Below are 26,963 nucleotides of genomic sequence, written 5' to 3'. Positions count from 1 at the left end.
AACCCTAAAATTAACTTCAAAAATTCATATCTCCATTTCTAAAACTCATAATTCGATGATTCTCGAAGCGTTGGATTCTCCTTTCTACCCTTTATCATCTCATGCCATCACATAAAGAAATGTGCTCCAAGCCCACAAGTGACTCTTTGTCCTCCAATCCCCGAACCCTAGGGCTTGGAGTACCTCCCAAGCTACTCAAAAATCAACACAAATCTCATGACATCCTGCAGCTAATTCATTCAGATTTGTGTGGACCTATGCCAGTGACATCCATAGGTGGATATTTGTATTATATCACCTTTGTGGATGATTTCTCTAGAAAAACGTGGATATACTTTCTAAAGCACAAAGATGAAGCCTTTGATATGTTTAAAAATTTCAAAGCATTGATTGAAAACCAAACTGGAAAGAAAATCAAAGTCTTCAAATCAGATAATGGAGGAGAATTCATTTCAAATGAATTCATTGACTTTTGTAGAGAAGTCGGTATCAAGAAAGAGACCATTGTACCATATAATCCTGAACAGAATGGTGTGGCAGAAAGAAAGAATAAAACTATCATGGAGGTTGCTTGTGCCATGCTACATGATCAGAATGTGCCAAAGTTCCTATGGGGAGAAGCTGCCAACACTACCGTATATGTATAGAACAAGACTCCTCATCGAGCATTATATGACAAGACTCCTGAAGAAGTATTCACAGGCAAGAAACCTGATGTCAGTCATTTAAGGATCTTTGGCTGTCTTGTTTATTTTCATGTACCAAAAGAAAAGAGGAACAAGCTTGAGGCTTCAGGTAAGAAAGGTATGTTTGTGGGCTATTGTGAAGATTCTAAAGCATTTAGAATTTATATACCTGGTCAAAGAACAATAGACTTCAACAGAGATGTAACATTTGATGAAGATGCAACTCTTGAAAAAGTAAGAATTAGTCCTCCTTCTATCTCTTCTAAAGAAACAAATGATGATGTGGATCCCTCTACCCATGAACCTGATCATGAGGACCTAGATGAACCTGTTGAGCCTATGGATCCATTAGATCCTCCTCCATATAGGAAAAGGCCTCTAAGGCCTCTTCCTCTTACTCTTTGGCTTTCCTCGGCTTTCGATAGCTTTCCTCCTTTGGCTTATCTTCGTGTGACCTCCGATAACTCTTCCGAAGAATTCTTCCGATAGCTCTTCTTTGACTGGCTTTCCTTCTTGGGTCTACTGCTTCTATTCTGTCTGTATATATATATATATATATATATATATATATATTCAGTTCACTTGGCTCCTCCATCTCATCATATCATCATATATCAAACTTTCATCATTATGAGCATTATGATCAATGGGCATCAATGGGCAATCATGTATCAAAGAATTTGCCATCACAAACACTGCCATATTGACATCAATGACAACCTAGATTAACAATACCACCATTCACTCTATTATTGCTTTAGTTGCTATTCAAGGGTGGACTCTCCATCAGATGGATGTCAAGACAACTTTTTTCCATGGTGCTCTTCAGGAAGAAGTATATGTCGAACAACCTTAAGGCTTTTAGGTACATGACAGAAGAACCAATGTGTGCAGATTAAAGAAAGCACTCTATGGCTTAAAGCAAGCCCCCAAGGCTTCGTATTCTCGCATTGATAGCTACTTAGTAAAGTTGGGATTCACGAGGAGCAGTGCTGATCCAAACCTCTACTTCAAAGTTGTATAATGTATGCCTTTGATTTTGGTATTATATGTTGACAATCTGTTTTTTTTTGAAAAATGTGTAACTAGGTTTGGTCTTCATAAATATGAAATGTACTTTTGATTCTTTTAAATTGTAAAATGAAAGAAAATTACTATTATTATTTTTGGAGCATGGGTTTCATGCTCAAGGTCTTTTATTTTATAAGTCAAGCACCCATTGAGTGCTTTTAGGGTTGGTTCTAGGTCAAGAAGTCAAAAGAGTCATTGTCATAAGTTGAAGACCCCATCAGGCACATTGTAACTTGTAAAGAAAATTATTTTTGTCGTTAAAAGTGTCAAAAATACGCTTCAAGACCAAGTCGGCCTAATTTAAGGAGCCACGTCCACCTTGAGAAGCTTATATAAAGGAGGAAACTCGACCTCCTTGAAGCACATTCATCTCTCACTCATCCAAGCAAAGGAGGAACAAGAAGAAGGCAACGAAGAAGGAAGAGGACAAAGGAGACTTGTTTTTGGGCTATTTCTCTCTCACACGTGTGAAGGAAGGCTAGGGTTTCTGCAACAGATCTAGGGTTTTCTTCTACAAGTTTGATCTTGAAGAAGGGAAGGAAAGAAGGTGAAGCGAAGGTCATAAGAAGCCATCCTCAAGCTCTAGAAGGAAGAGAAATCCAAGCGAAGGTCTGAGGAATCCTTGGAAGGCTAAGCAATGCTCACATGTGTGGTAGCAACAACTGCTGGAGGGCCAAAAATTTCAGGTCTACAGTGGAGGCCGAAATTCTACAGCTGAGGGTCAAAGTCGTGCTATTGGAAGAGATTTGACTGGGTTTGACTTGTTCAAGGAAAGCACATCATCTTGAAAGGTTGGACTTGGTCATGGAGGGCATTGGTCTTGGAATTCATCAATTGAAGAATCTATAAGGAAGAGAAGAGATTTGCGGGTTTTCCTCTCAATTGGAGAGGTTTAGGCCCTGGCTTGCAGACTATATTCTGTGTTCTTGTTCTTCTTGTTTTGGTCGCTGTTTGATGATATACAAACATAATAATAAAAGTGAAGAAGCTAATAAGTAAGAAAAAGTAAAAATGCATCACAAGCAATTATCATGGAAAGAAAAATCACTCTAATCATTGCCTTATAGATTTCTCAACATGATATTAGAGCTAAGGTTGGCAAAGGGCATTATGAAGATCTCTACTACATTGAAGAAGTTCCTAAAGAAGTGTTCAAAGGTAGCAAGTCATCTCAAGAAGGGTATCAAAGAAGCATGGAATCTCCTATTTACTCCAAAGAAGAAAGTAACCAAGACAAAGGACGAAGGACTCTTCTCAGCACTCACTGACACATTTCAAGATGAGAACATTTGGGTAATCGATAGTGGAGCATCAAGGCACATGACTGGGCATCACAAGCAACTAAAAACATTGTCAAAAGGAAAGTCTTCTTACTCCGTAGAGCTTGGAGATAATAAGATCTATCTTGTGAGAGGAATTGGATCAACCTCAATAGAGCTAGAGAATGGAGGCAATATTCATCTCAACAACATCCTATTTGTTCCAGGTTTGCATAAGAACTTACTCTCCATTTCAAGTCTAGAAGATAAAGGTGATAGAGTGGCTTTCATTGATGGAAAAGTTGTAGTATGGAGTAAGAACTCAAGCATAGAAAATGCTAGAGTAATTGGGATTCGTGAAGGAAGACTCTATAGGTTGCTATCCCCTCTTGCTCAAGCTTTAGTTCACATTGAAATCAACCCATGTGAACTTTGGCATAGAAGATTTGGTCATCTCCATTTCAAAATTCTTCCAACTCTAAGCTCTATAGTAGATGGAATCCCCGAACTGAAAGAAGATCACGAAGGGGTATGCAAGGGATGTGCATTGGGTAAGAACACCAAGAGACCATTTGGAAGCAGTGCTTCACGATCAAAAGAAATCTTGGATCTTATTCATTTCGATGTCTGTGGTCCTATGACTCCTAAATCACTTGGAGGTCATCTATATTATGTCACATTTATAGATGATCATTCAAGGAAGACTTGGGTTTACTTAATGAAATCCAAGGATGAAGTATTTACTAAATTTCAAGAATTCAAAGTTGAAGTAGAGAACCTTACAGAAAGAAGAATCAAGATACTAAGATCCAATAATGGAGGAGAATATACATCCAAGGAAATCATAGCTTTCTGTAAGGAGTCTAGGATTAAGAGGGAGCTGATAGTCCCATATAATCCCGAACAAAATGGAGTTGCAGAATGAAAGAATCGATCCATTGAAAAAAGTGTAAAAGCAATGTTACATGATCAAGACTTACCGAAATTTCTGTGGGGTGAAGCTACGAAGACAACTGTATATATACAAAGTCGAAGTCCCCATAGGTCTCTAAATAATAAGACTCTTGAAGAGGTGTTCACTGGGAAGAAACCAATCGTAGATCATCTCCGAATTTTTGGTTGTCCTGTCTATATACATATACCGAAGGACAAAAGAAAGAAGCTGGATCCATTTGGCATGAAGGGAACCTTTGTGGGCTATATCAACTCTTCTAAGGCCTATAGGATCTACATAAACGAAGGACACCGAATAGAAGTCAGTGGAGATGTGATATTTGACGAAAGTATTGCATTTAAGAAATCAAAGGATCTCCCTATGGACTCTGATGATGAAGAACTTCTGGTATTCGAAGAAGAAGTTACTAAGGAAGAAGAAGAATCAAACCATGAAGATGAAGGTCCCTGTGAACCAATACAACCTGTGGTAATTCCCGAAACCAGAAAAAGACCTAACTGGTTGAAGTCTACACTTCTAGATGCAAAAGGTCATGGAGCAGCTCAAGGTACATTCAGGGAAAGTAAGAAGCCCAAACGATATTCTGGGTATGTAGCCTACATGACAAAATTAATTGAAGCAGAGCCATCCACTTTTGAAGAAGCTGTCAATCACCAAGAATGGAAGGATGCCATGAATGAAGAATATCAATCTATAATGAAGAATGGAGTTTGGGAGATCATACCTAGGTTTGAAGACAAATTTGTGGTAACTTCCAAGTGGCTCTACAAGATCAAACATCTCACAGATGGAATTATTGATAAATATAAGGCAAGATTTGTGGCTAGGGGCTTCTCTCAACAAGAAGGCATCGATTATGAAGAGACATTTGCTCCAACAACAAGGTATACAACTATTCATTTATTGGTCTCTTTGGCAACATCAATGGGATGGAACATTGACCAAATGAATGTCTAGACTGCATTCTAAATGGCACAATTGATGAGGAAGTCCATATAGAGCAACCCTTGGGATTTCAAGTTAAAGACAAAAAGACATATGTTTGCAGATTGAAGAAGGCATTATATGGCCTGAAGCAAGCACCAAGGGCATGGTATGCTAGAATGGATGCATACCTACAAAGATTAGGCTTCTCAAAGAGTTCTGCTGATCCAAACCTTTATATTAAGGTTGTGAAGGGAGAGCCGGTAATCATTCTTCTGTATGTGGATGATCTTTTCTTGACAGGTGTGGAAGGTCGAATTGAAGAATGTAAGAAGCATCTACCAACAAAATTTGACATGAAGGATCTAGGGCTGATGCACTACTATTTGGGATTGGAAGTCTGGCAAGGACCTGATGAAATCTATCTAGGTCAAGGAAAGTATGTGATCAAGATGTTGAAGAGGTTTGACATGATGAATTGCAAACCAATGACAACCCTGATGATCACAAACTTGAAAAGACTAAGGAGTTCTGAATCAAGCCCTGTGGATCCTTCCAGGTATAAGCAATTGATTGGCACACTGATGTATTTGGCGAATACTTGGCCATACATGTTTTGCAGTAAATATTCTCAGCCAATTCCAAGCCAAAGCATGATCACTGGATAGCAGCAAAACACATGCTGAGATATCTGCAAGGAACAATTCATTACTGCCTAAAATATGATAGGAGGAATGATGTCCATTTGATTGGATATACAGATTCCCAATAGGGAGGCAGTGAGCAGGATGGAAGGAGCACTACAGGAGGATGTTTTAGTCTGGGATCCTCCATGATCTCATGGATGCGAAGAAAGCAAGATATAGTTGCTTTGAGCAGTGCTGGCGCTGAGTACATTACAACCTGTGAAGTAAGCAAAGAAGTTGTCTGGTAAGGAAGCTGCTATCAGACCTATTTGAAGGGTCAATGGACCCTACAATGATACATTGTGATAACACCAGTTGTATATGATTGTCTGAAGACCTAATATTTCTTGGAAAGACAAATCATATCAACAATAAGTATCACTACATTCAGAAGTGAGTACAAGATGGTGTGCTACAGCTACAGTATATTTCCACCGATGAGTAGGTAGTTGACATATTGACAAAATCTCTTCCTAATAAGAAGCTTGTATATCTGAGAGACAAGCTTGGTTTGGTTGATGTATCCTCCCTGATTGAGAGGGAGAGATAGGCACATCATTCTTGTCTTCACTTGGGAAGACAAAATGGAGGATTGGGTAAATGTTTGGCATCCGATGCTCTTTGAGGATGTGGTAGGGCATCCAAGATAAGAGTAGTCGTGGATTGATATTCTTTGAGGACTAGCTATCCAAGATAAGAACAATCCAAAGAATGTCATACTCTCTGAACACTCGGGTGGGATATGTACCTTGAGAGACAATGATGATGGTGTCTATAAATCATTGGCCTCGCCAACATTGTGCTCTGATCTTGTGGAGAGATAGAGCTGTTAGTTAAGGCCTTGCTATATGACAATGTTGGTTGTTATGATGCTAAACAAATGGGTTACCGATCCAACTCTTCTTATGAGATATCTTCAGATTGAGAATGTCCATGTACCATTTATGAATACTTCCCTAGTTAAGAGGCAGTGTTGAAAAATGTGTAACTAGGTTCGGTCTTCATAAATATGAAATGTACTTTTGATTATTGTAAATTGTAAAATGAAAGAAATTATTATTATTATTTTTGGAGCATGGGTTTCATGCTCAAGGTCTTTTATTTTATAGGTCAAGCACCCATTGAGTGCTTCTAGGGTTGGTCCTAGGTCAAGAAGTCAAAATAGTCATTGTCATAAGTTGAAGACCCCATTGGGCACATTGTAACTTGTAAAGAAAATTATTTTTGTCCTTAAAAGTGTCAAAAATACCCTTCAAGACCAAGTCGGCCTAATTTGAGGAGCCACGTCCACCTTGAGAAGCCTATATAAAGGAGGAAACTCGACCTCCTTGAAGCACATTCATCTCTCACTCATCCAAGCGAAGGAGGAACAAGAAGAAGGCAACGAAGAAGGAAGAGGACAAAGGAGACTTGTTTTTGGGCTATTTCTCTCACACATGCGAAGGAAGGCTAGGGTTTTTGCAACAAATCTAAGGTTTTCTTCTACAAGTTCGATCTTGAAGAAGGGAAGGAAAGAAGGTCAAGCGAAGGTCACAAGAAGCCATCCTCAAGCTCCAGAAGGAAGAGAAAGCCAAGCAAAGGTTTGAGGAAGCCTTGGAAGGCTAAACAAAGCTCACATGTGTGGTAGCAACAACTGCTGGAGGGCCAAAAATTTTAGGTCTATAGTGGAGGCTAAAATTCTATAGCTGAGGGTTAAAGTTGTGCTATTGGAAGAGATTTGACTGGGTTTGACTTGCTTAAGGAAAGCACTTCATCCTGAAAGGTTGGACTTGGTCTTGGAGGGTATTAGTCTTGGTCTTGGTCTAGAGGCCTTGGAATTCGTCAATTGAAGAATCTATAAGGAAGAGAAGATATTTGCGGTTTTTCCTCTCAATTAGAGAGGTTTTGGCCCTGGCTTGCAACCTATATTTTGTGTTCTTGTTCTTCTTGTTTTGGTAGCTATTTGACGATATACAAACATAATAATAAGTGAAGAAGCTAATAAGTAAGAAAGTAAAAATACATCACAAGCAGTTACCAAGGAAAGAAAAATCACTCTAATCATTGCCCTATAGATTTCTCAACATTTTTGACAGGTAGTGAACTTCTGATGATTTAGTGTAAGAGGGAGCTTGCCTCTGAATTTGAAATGAAAGACCTTGGGATGATGCACTTCTTTTTGGGCTTGGAGGTTTGGCAGAGACCTGGCAAAATTATTCTCTCCCAAGGGAAGTATGTTGTAAAGCTATTGGAAAGGTTTGGAATGGTAGAGTGCAAATCCATGAGCACTCCCATGGAGATGAACTTCAAGAAACTCTGTGGTGATGAAGCTGGACTTGATTTATCTGATCCATCTGAGTATCGTTAGTTGATTGGAGCATTGATGTTCCTAGTGAACACTCATCCTGATATTTGCTATGCTGTAAACACCTTGAGTCAATTCATGACCAAGCCTTTACATAATCACTGGGTTGCTGCTAAGCATGTGCTTAGATATTTGCATGGGACAATTAATTTCGGTCTTTGATATACTGCTAGCAACATAAAGTTGCATGGTTATACTGATGCTGATTGGGTGGACAACATTGTGGATAGAAAAAGCACTTTAGGATGTTGTTTCAGTTTGGGATCTACCATGATCTCTTGGATGAGCAGGAAACATAAATCAGTTGCTCTCAATTCCGCAGAAGCTGAGTATATTGCTACTAGCTTAGCTAGTTGTGAAGCTGTCTAGTTAAGAAAACTCTTTGGAGAGTTATTTGAGCAAGTCCTAGATACTACAATGATATTATGTGATAATATGAGTGGGATCCGATTGTCTGAGAATCCTGTATTTCATGACAGATCCAAGCACATTGAAATCAAATATCATTTCATTCGAGACATGGTACAGAGAGGAGTAGTGAGACTCCACCATATTCAGATTGATGAGCAAATTGCTGATACACTTACCAAAGCATTGTCAAAGAAGAAATTTCTAGTCTTCAGAGATATGCTTGGATTAAGGGATGTACCTCTTTTGAGTTTGGGACCCGGCTGATCAAGAACATTGAGATGTGTGCTCTTCCCCCTTGGTTGAGCTCCTAGGGATGAGGAATTGAGCTAGTGAGCTCTTGGGGATGAGGGACCTCCAATCAGGAGTATGCCCCAGTCATGCATCTTGTTTCCCACCCATCTGGCCAATGGGTGTTGGCTACTTGAGATCAAATGGTGATCCTTACCAGTCATGGTAAGTTGTATCTCGCTCAAGTTCGAAGATGCTGGTGTTCTTGAACAACATAGATGCTAGTGTTCTTGAACAACATGGATTCTTAGCCTTTGAGCTGAGCTATTGTGGATTCTTAGCCTTTGAGCTGAGCTATTGTGGATTCTTAGCCTTTGAGCTGAGCTATTGTGGATTCTTAGCCTATGTGCTGAGCTATTATGGTTTCTTAGTCTTATTGACTGAGCGGTATTCATTCCGGGTGGTAGCATGAGTCTCCTCGATGGTATTTGTTCCAGGTTGTAGCATGTGACTCCTTGATGCCAAGTGGAAGCATTTGGCTCCCCGATGATTATTTGGACCAGGTTGAAGCTTGAGACTCCCTGGTGAAGGTTTCTTAGCCTTTATTTGGCTGAGCTTGGATTCAGGGTGGTAGCAGTAGCTCCCCTGCCATGAGTATTCTTCTTTAGATTCGAGAATGTTCAACATGAGTCATGATGATTTGACAGGTACAACAATTTTGGCTTTATTGATGGAAATTCCTCCCTAGTTGAGAGGGAGTGTTGAATTTTTGAGCAACTAGGGAGAAATTTCCCTAGAAATCACTTTATGTGGTTAACCCCTTTCACCCTTGAAGCAAATTCTTTCTCAAGAGCAAATTATTTTTCATAAGAGCAAAAGTTTTTTACCAAGGAAAAATTGTAATTTTATTCAGATGGAGCAAAATTACATGTTGTAGATGCTGAAAAGCATATGCATAACAACAGATCCTGACTTCTCAAGATCTATAATAACTCATGAAAAATCTAGTCTATTCTTTTCTACCTTTCTTTTTTTCCACTTTTCGCCAACCACTAGTGTTGGGTGTGGATGATACAATAGTCATTTGATTTTCTTTTATAGTTGTTGGGATTTCTTTGTTAGAATTTGAGCCTTCTGATGCATGAGTTCGTTTGTTGCCACTTGCCTCTTTTCCAGGTGTATGCTGTTCATTCTGCTACTGTGAGACGATTGACATCAAAACTAATGCAGAGCTATGCTCAAACTCCTCTTTCTGTATGTTGTTCTGAGTGTTCTGCTCATTGATATAAGTGGTATTTTCTGGAATGTCTAAGTCTTCTTCAGGGTCTTCCAACAATTCAGTGCCTTGCCAACCTTTTGGTTTTTGTGATTGTTTCTTGTGCCTTTTGGGCTCTTTTTTAGCTTGCGGACATGCACTCTGAAGGTGTCCTGTTTGTAGACATCCATGGAAGAGAAATGCCATATTCTCATAATCTAGAGGTTGTGTTCACTATAGATTGTTGTGGACCAACATAATTTGATCAGGTAGGCCTTGACTAAGATTTACTTCAATGCAGATTCTAGTGAAAGTGAAGATGCCTTTTGCAACTCGATTTGCATCAATCTTGAGAAATTTCCCCAAGGAATTCCCAATTCCTTCTAGAACTTTGTGGTGCCAAAAATGGAGTGGTAGATTGTGTATTCTAACCCATACAGGCATTTTGGATACCACCATGGTGGTAGCATCAAATCCTGGGAACCAAGGTGTCATGAAGAGCCCCGCATTGCCCCAAAACCATGGGCCCTCATTTAAAACATAGTCCTTATCTTTGACTGTATGAAATCTAACAATAAAAAATCCTTTAGAACAGAGATGAATCTCATAGTTTGTTGTCTAAGTGGAGAAGATCCATTGGTGTAGAGCATTAGATTTGGGCCAAAAACCATTAAATCTACATATAACTGCTTTGGTGTGGAGGTCTGTGTAAAGTTCATTTACCTCAGGCAGAGTGACTGTTAGAGCTAGTATTAGGGATTTTTGCTCCATGATATAGGGCCCAGGTAGATTTGGAATCGGTACTGTTTTGGTTTGGGTCTCCTCCTTCCCTTTGACTGCATCCTTGAAGGATCCTGTACCCTTTGAGCTTGTTCTGGAGCAACCTCCTAACAATCTCGTGTTGAAGATGATAGTTGTATCTGTAGCGATACCATGATCCTGTAACGTGAGGTTCTCTTGCAGTAATTTACTTGCATATATCAAATTTTGCATGCTTGTTGATATGCCCAGTTGTTTTTGAATCTCGTACTTTAGATCATGAATTCGCATCCAATTCTAGGTCCTCTTGCAAATGGTCTTCCCGTGGAGTGCTCGGATAAAAATTGGATCAAAGCTCCTTCTCGTGCTTCACAATCCGTCTTTTGATAAAATACCTCATTTGCTGTGTACTAATTCATCTGCGACAGGTTTGCCAGTTCAATATTCTTATATGATTGTGTCGTCGATTCTCTTCAATGATGATTCCGATTCAAATGTCCCCCATTCGGTCTGTCTGTGATGCCTTTTGCTTGACTGTTAGGTGTTCAGAAATCCTCGATAAGGATCCAGATCTCGTTGATGGGTGTCGATTCGTTGTAGGCAGTGGTGTAGAAGTCTCCCGATCTACTCCAACTCGCATCAGTGAGCATAGATCTGGCTTGTAACAACGAGATCTTGAAAAGGATGTCCATCCTTCTCGTAAGATTGGGTCGGATCTGGCCTTGGCAACGAAGAGCTGGTCATCTCCAATATTGTGGCGAAGACTCTCAATAGGTATGATGACAGATGCGTCAATACTCCCATAAGAAATGCTGAAGGAGGGTTCTTGTCGTGATGCTGCAAGTGCAGAGCTGGCCCTAGATAGTAGATCGATGATGGGTAATTCATTTCCATCTCTTGCGCAGATAAATAGGGGTTTAGATCTGATGATGAAAAGTGTTTGGATGAAGGCCCCTTTGTGCCTTAATCCTTCCGGCACAGGGCAATGGCTCTGGATCTGCCCAACATAACCCTGATCGGTAGGCGCCTCCCCATTGTCGATGCTCTGCTTGATTACAGTGAGCAGCGAATCCCAGCTACTAGCCATCAATGTCTCCCTCTTTCTGCTGGCGTAAGATACCTCTGTGATCTCTTGTCTTGAGAGAGACCGGTGGAACATAACTGACGCTGTTGCAGACTTTGCCCTCACGCATGCCCTGTTCACCTCCATCTCGCCTTCTGTCCTGCTCCTCTTCCTCCTATGTGCAAACTAATTTTCTATTGTTTGCTTTGCGTTTCATAAGAGCAAAAGTTATTTCAAAAATATTTTATAAAGCAATTAGACATGTGCAAAATAAAATCACTTAAGTGATTCAATTAGACATGTGCAAAATAAAATCACTTAAGTTATCTAATTCGAATGGATCACTCTAGGAGCTTCCAAAACACTTAATTCGAGGAAGGGATTTTGCCTCAAAGATTTCTATATATTGAAGAGAAGCCTTCATTTGCAACACATCGAGTTCTCTCTCTCTCGCTTTGGTGATCTAGCTCTCGCATTGGTGATCAAGCCCTCGCATCAGTAATTTATCACTCTTATTATCAGTAGCAGATCTCTTATCATCATTGGCAGATCTCTTATTATCAGTAGCATATCTCTTATTATCAGTAGTAGATCTATTGTAGATGTGCAGATCTCTTATCATCATTGGTAGGTCTCTTATTATCAGTAGCAAATCTCTTATTGTCAGTGGCAGATCTATCGCAGATTTGCAAATCCCTTATCATCATTGGCAGATCTATTGTTTGGCAGATGTACTGTTTGGCAGATCTATTATCTGGTAGATCTATTGTTTGGAAGATCTATTGATAGATGTCAAAACTCTCGTTCAACTCTCGCACTAGTGGTTTCCGCTCTTTGTTATTTGCTGTTGTTAATGCTCTCGCTCCAAAGAAGTATTATTGTAGTTGGTATTGCTCTCACACCAGAAGTATTTAGCTCTTGTATTGACCTCGCTCTAGAGATATTCTGTTCTTGATATTGCTTTTGCACCAGAGTTTGATTGTTGCTATATTGCCCTCGCTTTCGTAGCATTATGATCTTGCATTTGGAGAATATTTCTCTTAGTGTTTAGCTCTCGTACTTGTGCATTTTGTTCCCACACTTGTGTCTACTGCTTTTGTTTTGGAAGCCTTTGGAGGCTTGTGGTGGTATTTTGAAGATATTAAAAAGGGTTGTTACTACTGCTATTTGTAAAAGGGGTTTTGTACTCTAATTATGTATCTCTGTTGACCATTTGAAAAAGATCTAATAGAAGAACATTTTAAAAAGGGTTTTCCCCCATAGTGGGGTTTTTCCCAGGTCTTGGACCAAACCCTGTGTCTTGTTGTTCATTGACTGTCTTCTATGGTTTATGATCTTAGAAATTAAATTTTAAATCTGCAAAATTTAACACAACCTTCACAAATAAACTGTGGAAGAAAATAGCACTGGAAACTGAAAAAATACTACACACACACACATAAAAATTAACACAGTTATTTTTGGACAAAATGTCTGCAGAAAAACCCAACTTGGGAAAACCAGTGCAACAACTGAGGGTTTTATTATTATGCAACAGTGAATTTATCTGATGACGATCTGGATGCCAAAGACTGGCAATCTTGCAGAGAAAATACTGGCAAATATGATTTGATGGAAATTACCCTCTCTCCGAGCAATCCCGACACTTGACTGCCTTTGAAAAGCAAACCATCCACCTAGCTTTGTGCAGGCGCTGTGTCACCTCTGCGCAGTCCCTCAAACGCTTCAACTCGGAACTTCTGCAAATCAAGCTATCCTGCTTGTTGTTGACTAGGAAATTGACCCTTCGGCACTCTGGAAATACTTCCCGACCTCTGGATCTGAAAACCAGCTTCACCTCAGCGAAATCGAACTACCCTCTGAAGCTTCTGCACTGCCTCTGCGCAACCTCCTAGAGAAATTTCGGCCTTTCTGCAATGTACTCGCCGGATCTGGAAACTTTTCCTCTAGCCTCACTGTCCTTGTCCTTATCTGTCTTTGCCTCCCTTCTGAAGCAAGAAATCTTCCGGCAATTGACTACTACTCTCTGGAAAATCAAACTCTCCAAGGAAATCGATCTTTGTGTGTCTCACAAGTGTGTTCTCCATCTACCCATCGACTTCCTATAATCCTCTGTTGGACCTCCAACAACTAAGATTCAATCTTAATCAAGGGCCAAGATCATATCATAGTTGATTCATGTGAGTTTCTAGATGATTCACACCTTATCTCTGTTGATTTTTTTGTAGCTTGGGAGGTACTCCAAGCCTTGAGGATTGAGGGTTTTGAGGAAGGAGCTCCACAAGTGGCCTTGTGGGCTTGAAACCTAAGCCAAGGGTTTTGCACCCAAAGTTGTTGGGCCAAAACCGTGGAAAAATTTCTACATGTGATGAATGGAGATGATAGAGGATGTCGAGATGAACCTGACGCAACGAAAATCGTCGAAATCTGAGTTGTAGAAGTTGAGATATGAATTTTTGAATGTCATGTGTGGGCTTGTCTATGGAGTCAACTCAACCTAGCTATTAGAGGCCTAATGGCAGTTGTATAATTCCACCAAGGGCATGCGTTGGAGCCCGTGAGAACATTATAAATTAAGGTACATGTGAGAGACCTTTCTAAACACAATCCTAAGAGCATTCACACATGGATTAGCTCTGCGATTTTGGTGCGGTTATGAGGCAGGAAATTAAGAGCAAAGGAGCACGAGTTTAGGGAGTTTTATCTTGTGATGGGAACAAAATCCTTGAAGGACAAAACCGCAGTCTAAGGTAGCTAGTATGAAGGGCTAGAGGGAGAATTCTTGGACGGTTTTGGTGCAGATCCTTTGAGCATTCTAACCGCAGATGTCTAAGCCTATAGCAACCATGTAAGGAGGTTTGTTTTGGGCAGTTTTGGATAGCGGATCACTTGCCAAATTAGGCCGCAGTCAGAGGTGAGTTTGGGTGTGTTTCTGTGCATGGTTTAAGGTGCATTTTGTCTCTGTTTGGGTTGCAAAAGAAGGGTTGCTACAACCGTGTATGGAGGCATTGTTTTGAGTTCCGTTGGGCCTAAAGAAGATCCTTTCGTCAGGCCGAAATCCTTGTGAAGTTAGAGCAGGTGGACAGAAGGTGTAACCCTTGGAATGGTGACTCTTCTCCTTGCTGTAGCAAGCAGACTGTTATAGGGTGCCTTGCAAAGTATTCCAAGGCCTATAACAATGTTTAGGAAGACCTTGAAGGGCAACATAGAGTGATAAATATCTGGACAAGGGAACACAGTGATTGAAGGACTATTGTAGCATATTTGGCAGAGTGTTTCATGCTCTAATTAGTGACGAAAGCTACAACAATGTGCATAGAACCCAAGGACAAGAGGGCCACAATAGTATGGTTGCAGATGATATCTCGATGTTGTGATTTGCTAGGTGGATGGGTGTCTTAGAAGACGACTGTTGATGAGGTCTATGGGTAGCCAAGAGGAAGGGCTTCATAGGTGTTGGATGCCCTAACTAAGAGCAGATGCTACAACAAGGATTGGTCACTCGTGGTCTGTTGGAGGGCAGCGTGAGAGTGGACCAAGTGTGGATAGTGGATTGGGAATTTATGGTCTGTTGGAGGACAACATGATAGTGCCCAAGTTGGAGCTTGGTGTGCACCACCTTCATGGACTTAGGTGGTTGCTAGAGTGGCAGAAGAAGAGCTCAAGTGTCTGACCAACCAGGAGCAGTTTGAGCAACCCTAGACTTGTTGTGTGGAGAAGGACATCTATGACAGAAGATGGGTAGTCCTCCTAGCCCGTGTTCATTGTGAGAGATGGGCATCTTGCAGTGATAGGTGGCAACCCTCCGTGCCATATGTTAGTGGGCTAGGGTGCCTGAGTAGTTGAGGAACAACAGTGGGCAGTTGAGAGTTGTTCACAAGTGGCGCTGTGAACAACTCGATAAGAGTCTCGATGTGTTGTGCCCTTGATGGACTAAGGCACAACCAGTGAGCAGATTGACAACCGAGGTTCAGTGGCCAGATGGACTTGGAGCATTGATAGAGGTAGGTGCTGCAAATCGGTAGCTGATGGACCGGGCAAAGTACAGGGTACGACCGAGAGGATCTCAGAGAGCATGCGACAACTAGATGGTTAGAGTATCTTGTCAAGGGCACATTGGTTGTTGATGGACTGACATCAAGCCCCATTTTTGTATCTTTGTATCAATGGATGTATGAGGCCATTATCCCTGGTACAGGAGCCCTACACTGTTGTCTTATTCAGTCTGATTAATATAACAAAGTTGGGTTGAAAATTATAAAAAGTTGTCTATATTTTGTGCACTAGTAGACTCACTACTGTTTATATTCGCTGTGCAAAGTAGCTTTGTTGTGATTCTTGGTTTGGTAGCAATTAGTGATTTAAGATTCTATCCTAGACACCAGGATTGTGAAAAAACATGGTATTAGAGTGTATCTGAGCTACTTTAAGGGCCACTGAATCAAAGTGTGCACAACGAAGTAACTTAGAGGGAGTTGTGGGTGTCTAGATCATGGAGCAAAGGGTTCAATTGAAGACATGGAGATGTGGTCTTAACTGGCTTGGCAGCAAGATTGGCTGGGAGTTCTGGTGGATTGGTAGAGAGCCTGGTGAACAACAATGTTTTGTAGGGCAGATTGCTAATTGTGGACTTCCCATGACCTGCCATGGATGGTTGTGATAACTTGAGGATTTCTTTGGCATGGACGAGATCAACATGATCAAGATTGCTTCATTTGATGGTCTGGATATTGGCGGGCTAGAGCCTTCATTAGATCATGATGTTGCATATCCGAGATTGGAGGGATTTGTACGTGTTGTATTTGATCCAGGAGGATGAATGCTTGCAGGACTGAGCTAGTGGAGATCGTGTAGGATCAGTGGGAGCAACCATATGCAGGTTTGGGATCTTCAGGTTCAGATGTGATGTGGCAGAAACACTACCGAGATTGTCGGGTTCATTCTACAGAGTATGTTGTAGTGATGGACGCTAGATGGGTTAGTGTTGCTGATGTTGATGATGGTTACTTCCTAGTCTTGGAAGTACCTCCCTTGCTAAGAGGGAGTGTTGATTTTTTAGCTTGGGAGGTACTCCAACCCTTGAGGATCGAGGGTTTGGAGGAAGGAGCTCCACAAGTGACCTTTTGGGCTTGAAACCCTAGCCTGGGGTTTTGCACCCAAAGTTGTTGGGCCAAAACCGTGGAGAGATTTCTACATGTGATGGATGGAGATGATAGAGGATGCCGACATGAATCGAACTCAACAGAAAACGTCGAAATCCGAGTTGTAGAAGTAGAGATATGAATTTTTGAATGTCATGTGTGGGCTTGTCTATGAAGGAGTCAAGTCGACCTAGCTGTTAGAGGCGTAATGAAAGTTGTATAAGCCCACCAAGGGCATGCGTTGGAGCCCTTGAGAACACTATGAATTAAGGTCATGTGAGAGACCTTTTTAACATAATACTAAGAGCATTCACAGCAAAACCCCTATCTAGGGGAAAACCCAGTCAACAACTCTTCCTTAATAATTTCACGAGATGATCTAAGACTCCTTGACCCAGACACAGACTTCCTCCAACCACCTTGTCGACCCTTCCCTTCTTCTGCAGATGATAACCTTCTAACAACAACTTCAACCTAGATGCAGCAACATGACTTCGACCTAGTAGAAATTTGACCCAGTAGTAGCCCAACAAAACTTCGATCTAGCAGTAGCCTAACAAAAACTTCGATCCAGCAGTAGCCCAACAAAAACTTCGATCCAGAAACAACCCAACAAAACTTCGATCCAATAGAATTTCGACCTTCCAACAACAAAATTTCGACTCAGTAAATATCCCAGTAAATCCACACGTGTGAGAGAGAGACAACTCAAAAATTCGACCTTCTAGCAATTCTTCTCCTTCTTCTGCAACTTCGCACTTTTTCTGCTCCTCGAAGGTATCAAACTTGTGTGAGAGTAAGTGCTCCAAATGAATCGAACTGCACTATATATATAGCCTTTTATGGGGTTCGAATTACCTTCATGTAGGCTAACTTGATCAAGTAAGGGCTGACTTGGTGTGGAGGTTACAAATTGCATTTTTGACTCAATAATAATTCTTTTTACATGATTTAAAAGCCGAAGAAGGGTCTTATTAAATGGACAATGACTCTAATGACTCAAGACAAAGCCTAGAAGTCCTCAATGGGGACTTTGATTTATAAATTGATGATCCAAGCATGAAACCCATGCTTTAATAAGTCATAACAATAATAATAAATATTTCTTTTTCTTTCTTTTGATAAATACATTTCATTATGACTCAAATACAATTATGAAGACCGTACCTAGTTACATTCTTCAACACTATATAGGATTTCAGGCCATATTAATCTAGAAGGAAGGACATCTTAGCCTTCCAGATGACATAGTTGGAGGCTTCCTCCAACCTATCATGATCTCTGCGCCTAGCTGTGGCCATCTCAAAAAACTTGTTGAAAACTCCCTCTTTCCCTCTGCTTGGCTATTGGAACTGCTACTAGCACTCCCTTCTGGAGTGAGAAGATCTACACTCAACTCCTACCAATCTGCAATTGGAAAAACGAACCTCTAAAACTTGAAGTCCCATGAGAGAAATTTTCCCTCTACTATGTGTGCTTTTCTCTTCCACCCGACGTTGATTTTGCTCCTGCAAAACCCTTCGTGTCCAACCAAGGAATCTGCCCACTGAAAAAATTTGAGCTGCTGCTGCTCCCTCTGCCAGCTGGAATCAATATCCTGGGAAACTCGAATTTTCCACCACCTTGCAACTGAAAATCCAACCCTTTCCCAACAATTTGTACTGCCTGGCTAGGCATTGCACACTACCATAAAATTTTGGCCTGCTGCTCCCTCTGAACAACGAAATTTTCTTCTTCCGCTTCTGAGCTTCCCGACTGGTCAATCACGCTATGGTACCATGTGAAAATTTAAATTTTGAAATCTTATTGCAACAACTGGAAATTATTTTTCTGCTTGTTAATTTGTTTAACAATTTATCTGCTACGGAAAATACCAAATAATTCACACTGTAACCTTCACAAATAAACTACGGAAGGAAATAGCTCTGGAAACCAAGAAAATACTAGCACACACATAAAAATTAACATAGCTATTTTTGGACACAATGTCCCCGGAAAAACCCAACTTGGAAAAACCGGTGCAACAGCTGAGGGTTTTATTATTATGCAACAGTGAATTTATCTGAGTACAATCTAGATGCCGAAGACTGGCAATCATGCAGCGAAAATACTGACAAAAATAATTTGAGGGAAATTACCCTCACTCTGAGCAATCCCAACACTTGACTGCCTTTGAAAAGCAAGCGTCCACCTAGCTCTGCGCATACCCTGCATCACCTCTGCGCAGTCCTTCAAACGCTTCAGCTCGGAACTTCTGCAAATCAAGCCGTCCTCCCTATTGTTGACTGGGAAATTGACCCTCGGGCACTCCAAAAATACTCCCCGGCCTCTTGAATTGAAAACCAGCGTCACCTCAACAAAATTGAACTGCCCTCTGAAGCTTCTGTGTTGCCTCTGCGCAACCTCCTATAGAAATTTCGGCCTCTCTGCAATGCACTCGCTGGATCTGAAAAATCTTCCTCCGACCTCACTGCCCCTGCCCCTTTGTCTCTGCTTCCCTTCTGAAGCTTGAACTCTTTCGGCAACTGACCGTTGCTCTCTAAAAAATCGAACTCTCCAAAGAAATTGATCTTTGTGTGTCTCACAAGTGTGATCTCCATCTACCCATTGACTTTTTCTTATAATCCTCTATTGGACCTCCAACGGCCAAGATTAAATCTCAATCAAACCCAAGATCATATCGGAGTCAATCCGTGTGAGTTTCTAGATGATTCACACCTTATCTCAATTAATTCTGATTAATTAACCCCTTTTCCTAAGTTTAGACTTAGGAAATAATTAAAAATAAGCTAATGCTCTAATTGGGACTCTTCTAGGTGTAATTTCCAGAAACGATTTCCGGGTTATGAAGAACTCCCTTGTTTTAGCCTCTCCACAAAGTTTCAAGACTAGAACACCTCTGATGCTACAGAAACTAACATTAACTGTGGGTGTTGATAGAGTTTTTTTTTTCCTTTTTTCTGTTTAATCTTCTTTATAAATTAAACTTAAAAGATGGGAATAATGAAGTTCAACTGGTCTTTCTCTGCATGTTCTATTGTTCTTTGTCTATCAAATGCTTCTGGGTCTGCCATTAATATCTGTGCAAGAGTTGGGGCTTTATATGTTTTCTTTAGTTTAAGTTGACTCAAATTTAGTTAGCACATTCAAACTTTGGATATTCTGTTGACCACAAGGCTATTCATCTGAATTTTCTGTAGATTTCTGAAAGGATTTGTTTATTGTAACAGATATCTGTCCATCCTATGCTCCTGGAGAAATAATCTGGCCATGTTTACTCTAAAATGGTTGTTGCCATTTTCAGTATCTGGTAAGTTATAATGCTTTGAAGGACATAGTGTTGCAATGAAATTACATAAAATCATTTCCCCTTCATATTATTATATTAACTACCATGAATCATTCTCTTTCACATTTTTTTGGATATTGACCTATCTCAAGATGAGGAGATATGCGTGTTTACGAGGGATGTCAAATATAGGAAGGAAATAACTTCAGTTATATAGATAAGGATCTCAAATTATTCAGTTTATAGACCCCAAGCTATTAATGGCTTATTGGATCCAGTTAGAGACCTGAGACACCGTTACATTGTACATGTTGTGTCTCTGTATAATTAAAAGGTAAACCATCTATCTTGCTTTCCATGTACACTGTTGGTGCAAACAATGTCTGGATATGTTCCATTTCTAGGAATTTGACTATCAATTAGCAGCACCATTTATTTCATTAAGATAGACAATTGTTTAGAAGATTGTAAGCAGTGTGTCAAGCTTAGTTGTCTCTATACAAAATATTGAATGAAAATCCTATTTTCTAATCCATTTTAAACATGTGCTACCTTCATAAAAAATTGCATTCACAATTAGACAGTGAATTAGAAGTCTTAGAAACTATTGATTACATAATATCCTATTGAGAGCATAATATGGAGGAGAAAACTCCTGGGCTAAATGTTTCTTGAAGTAGACCCTTGCTCAAAAGCAAAGGTATATATCCAAACTTTATCTTATATCTTATATTCATAAAGAAACTGAAAGAAAATTGTTATCAAGAATGAAAGAAATTAGATTGTCCATGAATGATAAAAAAGGGATCAGTGGCATTGAAGATTACATCAAGTACAATCCGGCAAGTTAGCCCACAAATCATTTCCCATCAAAATATGAAGGAAAAATAAACACATAATGGAATGTAGTAGAATTATTTTAATTGTGCAGTACTCGGTGAAAAGTATAAGTGACAGCGCAATGCTCCACATCTGTAAATGCAGGAGGACACCAAAATTGGAAATCAAAGAATTGTGTTACACAACTGGAAGCGAGTGAGACCTGGTCAATTCCTAGTAACTGTTGTTAAATGTCCTAAGACCTATTTAACAATATTATTTGGTGAAAAGGTTTCTTTAGTACTTGTTTGTTGGATTTCAGGGCAAACATGCAGATTATGGAACAAGAGAGATATATACCACCAAATTGACTTATTTCATATTGCATGATAACAGGACTTTATAGATATAGACTCAAATTTGGTTGCTGAAGATGGGGATAAATCTTGATCCCAATATAGATCTAACGCAAAATTGGTTTTCTTAGCTTAGCATTGTGCTTATCTTCTCATGGATAAGCACTAGCGTAATTTTAAAACCCTATGCCTATTTTTGAACACACAGAGGGTACCCATCTAAAATGAATATTACTCAATGAATACTGCTTTTAATGAATGTTTCCTTTAGATCTGTCATATCTTTGATCATGCAGGGATCCCCTTAGGATGGCATTTATGTTGCCGTTTGCTATTTCCCTTTGACCACCTTGGACTTTGTTGTCCACAGTAATGGGTACCCTCCTTGCATGACCTCTTATCTTAAACTTCATGTTACTTGGCATTTGGGGTATTTGTATTTTTGGTATTATAGTGTTCACATTGAAACTATTTATGCCCCCATCCATGATGTTAATGAGGATTAGTTGCAACTTTATGAACTAGATCCTGAATATTATGATCGTGATAGATGCTCAACTGACATGCTTAACCCAGTCACTGCCTATGATAGATATCTCATGGAGTTGGATGAGTCTAATGGTCTATATATTTTTGAGTGGTGTTCTTTGGATTACTGGGTCTTGTGGGTATACTTGTTCCCTGATAAGGCAGTGCCAGTGTTATCAATTATGTTTGGAGTCTGGACTACTTTCTCTTTCATGCCTTCCATATTTAGTTTCCTGATTTTTGACTATCTTCCAATGTGGAAAAAGTCAAAGTCGGGATTAAATCGGCAAGGGTACAGAAATTGAAAATGTTGTTAAAGTCGGGAAATCGGCAAAAAGTCGGAAAAATTAAAAAAATACAAAAATATTCATTTTTAATTTTTTTTTTAGCATCTAAAGTGTCCACAACATCAAATAAATGCATTTCCACGTAAACATGAAAAGAAAGTTAATATATAATATGTATATGAAGTCTAGTGCTACATCACATATCAAAATAGTGAATCAAGTCTTGAATCTTGAGTCCTGACTCAGTCTCAACTCTCAAGAGTCAAAATATCAACAAAAAATATAATAAATGTATATCATGAGTCATCTACATGTCATAAAGTAATCAGTCACTGAGATCCTTTGCCCCTTTTATGGGAATAGGGAATGGCTTTGCCTTTTCCTCTAGAGGAAGAAGGCCCTGCCCCTGGGGCTACAAATGGACTCTGTCGTCCTCTAGAAGCAAAAAAAAGAGGTGGCCTTTGTCCTCTGCTGCTGCCCATCCTAGATGGTGTCACCTCCTCCTCATCCTCCTCCTGCTTTGCCTCCTGACCCTGCTCCTCCTCCTCTACTACCTTTGGCTCTCCCTCCCTTGCAACTGCTACCTCCTCTGCCTCTAGTGCCTTTGGATCCACATCTAACTAATCAGGGATTGAGTCCATGACAAGCCTCTCAGTCTCAACCCTCCATGTAACAGTGGTATCAATATTGTCCAATGAGATGGCTTCCATATCAGAAGTTTTCTGAAGTTGTCTCACCCACAATCGAAGATTGTAGTAGACGTAGACCATGTCATTAAGGTGTTGGGACTCCAATCTGTATTAGGGTAATAGATTGTAAATTAGTACTTAGAAAATTTAAGTATTAAAAATAATAAAATGAATTCAAAAATTGAATTTGAATTTTTTTTACATGTTGCGCTTTTTGCTGTGTATTTTGTCAAATACACTCCAGTTGCGCTCACACCCAGAGAAACTGCATGTTTGGCTAAGCACTCGAATGGCAAGATTTTGGAGATGGGTACTCTGCCACCATATCTTGTCCACGAAGCATCTACAAGTTAAACGAAAAACAAGAAACATAAAAAAAAGTTAAAACATTGAAATTCTAAACTTTAAGCAAATTATGAAGAGACAAAGGATTATGAAATTTGAAAGTTGAAACAAACTGAAGCTTACCTGGCATTTTGGTCGTCCTATTCTTAATAACCATGGTAAAACCAAATGTGCCACCTTCCATCTTATATATCTCCATTTCTTTAGAAATTTCTTCATGTTCTTGCTCAGATGCCACCATCCTCTCAACACAAGTGAGGAATCCATCCATCACCTCGACGTCAAATCTGAAACCACAGGAGTAAGAAAATGCGGGGTTGAGGTAGATACCTGTAGCATGAATGGGAAAATGGAGGGTATTGTTTCATCACTCATCAATCACTCTCCATACCAACTGTTGTTTCTCTAACCCCTCGTCTCCCTTATCTTCATAATAGGCACGAATGGCTTCTTTGGCCCTATCCATGGCCTCATACAAGTAGCCCATTGCGGGCTTGTCTCTATCAACCAACCGAAGAACCCTTACTAAAGGTTCTGAAATGGCACACACCTCCTCTACTCCTGCCCAAAAGCTCTGATCATATGAAACTAGTCTGCATATGCTATCTCCCGCTGGTTTGCGGCTAATAGATAAAGCACGCCAATCTTGTGAAAGAAACATGCTCTTCACATCCCACATAGAATTCAACAGAGACTGAAGAGATATGAAAGTAGTGGGCAATCGTGTAAAGGTAGGACCCACCATCTCTTTGTTGTTGGTGAATCCTTTCCTAATGCTAAGCACAAATGCATGATCATATATAAATTTTGTTATGCTCTTGGATGATTCAACAATATCCCTCACATGAGGAATCTTACCGATATCCTCCAACATCAAGTCAATACAATGAGCAACCCAAAGTGTCCAAAACAAATTAGGATACCTCTCCATAAGCAACTTGCCAACAACAACATAATTTGTAACGTTATCCGTTATGACTTGGATAACATTTTGTGGACCTACTGCTTGAATTAAGATGTCCACCAACTCACATAATAAACGTGCATCTTTAATGTGTGCAAATGCATCAACAAATTTCATAAACATTGTCCCCTTGGGACAACTAACCAAGAAGTTAAGAAGGGTCCTACCCATTAGGTTAGTCCAACCATCTGACATGACTGTGCATCCAATGTGTTCCCATGATGCATTGAACTCTTCCAATCTAGCAGTGCAATCAGCGTTTTCATCTTGAAGAAGAGGTCCTCTCAACTCTGCAAAGGTTGGGGATTTGTACCCCGGGCCAACAACAACAACAACAACATCAAACATAGGTTGGTAGAATGGGTTTGTCTTGGCAATATTGAAAGGAGAACATCACTTTGTAGAAGACACCAGGTTGTGCACCAGGTGTGGTTCTAGGAACAAAAAAAGTTGAGAAAGCTTAGGGGTTGGGACATGTGGGTGTGGAATGTGATGTTGAAGAACCACTCCCACTTCCCCCCACTCTTGAGGCCCCTACAAGTTGGCTTTTTACCGCTGCCCTAATGTCTTTGCCCTCCTCTTTATCCATCAATTATTTAATATCCTACCGGATGATTTCTGGAGTTGGATTTGGGCAAAGTTCTATATTTTTCCTTGGAATTTGTCACACAACTTGCATGTCAAATACATTCTATTGAGCACCCCAGATTGGGGTATAGGATCAGGTTCACCATATTCCCACATAGGGTCCAAATTCCTCAACATTTTGTTTGAAACTTTGAACTTGAATTTGAACCTAGGGCACAAAAAAAATTGAAAAAAATTAAAAATTGCCCATCACATAAGAAGCAAACACAAATGTAATTGTTGATTTTAAATTTTAAATGCCTCTTCTCACTCACTTGAACACACTCAGATTCACTAAACAAGGGTTTGAATTTTTTATTCTTGAAAGTTGAAACATGTAAACAATCTAAACATTTTGAAGTTTTGATTCAATCTAGATTCTAAACAATGTTTTGATTCAAATTTCTAAGCAAAAATAAGCTAAAAACAAACTAATAGAAAGATTTAAGAAGCCATTTGTGTAACAAAGGTTGAGAGAGAAATTAAAATACATACCTGGCAATAACAAATTGGCACCTTGAATCTCTCACGTTGACCAATGGACAAATCTCCAAATCCACACCACAAAACTAGTAAATCTCCTCCTCTTGGGCAATGGAAAACACCTCTTCTGTCCACAGGGATGAATGGTAGAAAGAGGAGTGAAAAATGAGTGATTTTTCAGCCTTTTCCCTCACTTATCCGTGGCCTGGGCGGGCTTCACGATTTTTTTGATAGACTCTCGATTAAATCGCGACTTTTTCGTTTTTGAAAAAATCTCCAAAAAGTCGGCCGATAAAATCGGTTAGCCCAAAAACTCAGACTTTGCTGATTTTATCGCAACTTTTTCCACACTGCTATCTTCTGCTTGTTGATGTTTATTTAGCATTTATGCTATTGGCTCCTCCTTTGGCTACCAAACCACCATCTCCTTCTCCCCCTTTTCCTCGCAATTCAATCAACTTCAATTTACTTTTTGTCTCTGTCTACAATTGTTGGCTACCTTAACTACATCCCAATTTCTTGATCCTCCCCATAGCTTCTCAGAAATCTAACTTTCTCACTCAGATGCTTTGAGAAGTAACCTAAGACTCCTTTCCCCATGCCCTCGACTCATTAAGATTCACCTCCCTTTGTGTCTGCTGTCCTATGAATAAATGTGTGACATACCTTGTGGTAGTCACGGAATGCCATAGTCATTTAGAAGAAAAGTGACAAGGCTATATTGTCCCAAGCACATAAATGAGGGACAAGCCTATATTGTCCAAAGGACATAAATGATAATTAATAAATTTGAAGATACAAAGAATGATTGAAAGGTAATCAAGAAGTATTTCATATATAATACCTAAAGGACATGACTATGCTAAAGAACACGACCCTTCATCATGATTACTGATATAATTAATATAAATTAGGTACATTACATGTCCTTTCATGGCAAGGTCGCATTCTCGAAACAATAGTAAGGACTAATGTTGGAGTTCAAAACTTGTACCACTAGTCAAGAACACAACATATTCATCGTCTAGCATACTAAGGCCTCTGTTAATCGTGAATCTGGAAAATGAATCCCTTAATCAATTAGAAGAATGTCGTACACAACGATAGTGTAACAAATACAATATTGAATAGATCATGGAATTCAACATGTAATATGTGATCTTCAAGGAAGGTTGCTTCGATCTTTTGGAAATTGTCATGGGTTTGAAAGGAAGTGACCAAACTATTGTCAATGTATGTGCTGCATATCAACTTATCTTATGATGTAATGGTTAAATTTTAGTTTCATCATCAACATCGTTGAAAATAGGACTATCCTAAAATTGCAATGTTCCATCGAGACTCCGGTGCGGGGAGACGAGGGCGCAAGGAGACGCACAGGGGGGACATGTGGGAGTACCCCAAATTTTAGGGAAATTTCGGGGGTGCGGGGGATGTTGGGGGTATATATATATATCTATATATATATATATATATAAATTAATTAATTCAAGTTCATATTCATTGTTCAATAATGAAAGCATAAATATTAAATAGACTAATAGTAATACGAATACCAATACATTGAAAATTGAAATTTGATCCACACATAAAATTTAAATTCATAATTGAATTAAATAATGACATACATTGATCCATCCTCATCATTCATTTTGATACATACATCATGCATATGGCATACTCATTATTCATCGATACCATGAGATTCAATAAAAAAATTCAATAATGAAATATTCAAGTACATTGATCCATATCATTCATCATTCTACAATCTACATTGATTTAAAAATTAAA

General features: G+C 39.6%; 1 protein-coding gene across 2 annotated transcripts in view; it reads left to right on the top strand.

The window, feature by feature from the left end:
• The window catches only part of LOC149245285 (G-protein coupled receptor), a 278,843-nt gene that overhangs the window by 2,577 nt on the left and 249,303 nt on the right, over positions 1–26,963 (top strand). For both annotated transcript variants that reach the window (XM_089457738.1, XM_089457737.1), the window contains exon 2: positions 20,013–20,092. In XM_089457738.1, the coding sequence (XP_089313864.1) occupies positions 20,053–20,092 (40 nt within the window). In that variant the 5' untranslated portion in view covers positions 20,013–20,052. The remainder of the gene's footprint in view (positions 1–20,012; positions 20,093–26,963) is intronic.

This window comes from Pinus tabuliformis, chromosome 7, assembly GCF_031772625.1.
Source record: "Pinus tabuliformis cultivar Carrire ecotype Pingquan chromosome 7, CPIR1, whole genome shotgun sequence".
Taxonomy (NCBI): Eukaryota; Viridiplantae; Streptophyta; class Pinopsida; order Pinales; family Pinaceae; genus Pinus; species Pinus tabuliformis.
This window is presented reverse-complemented; position numbering and strand designations above follow the sequence as displayed.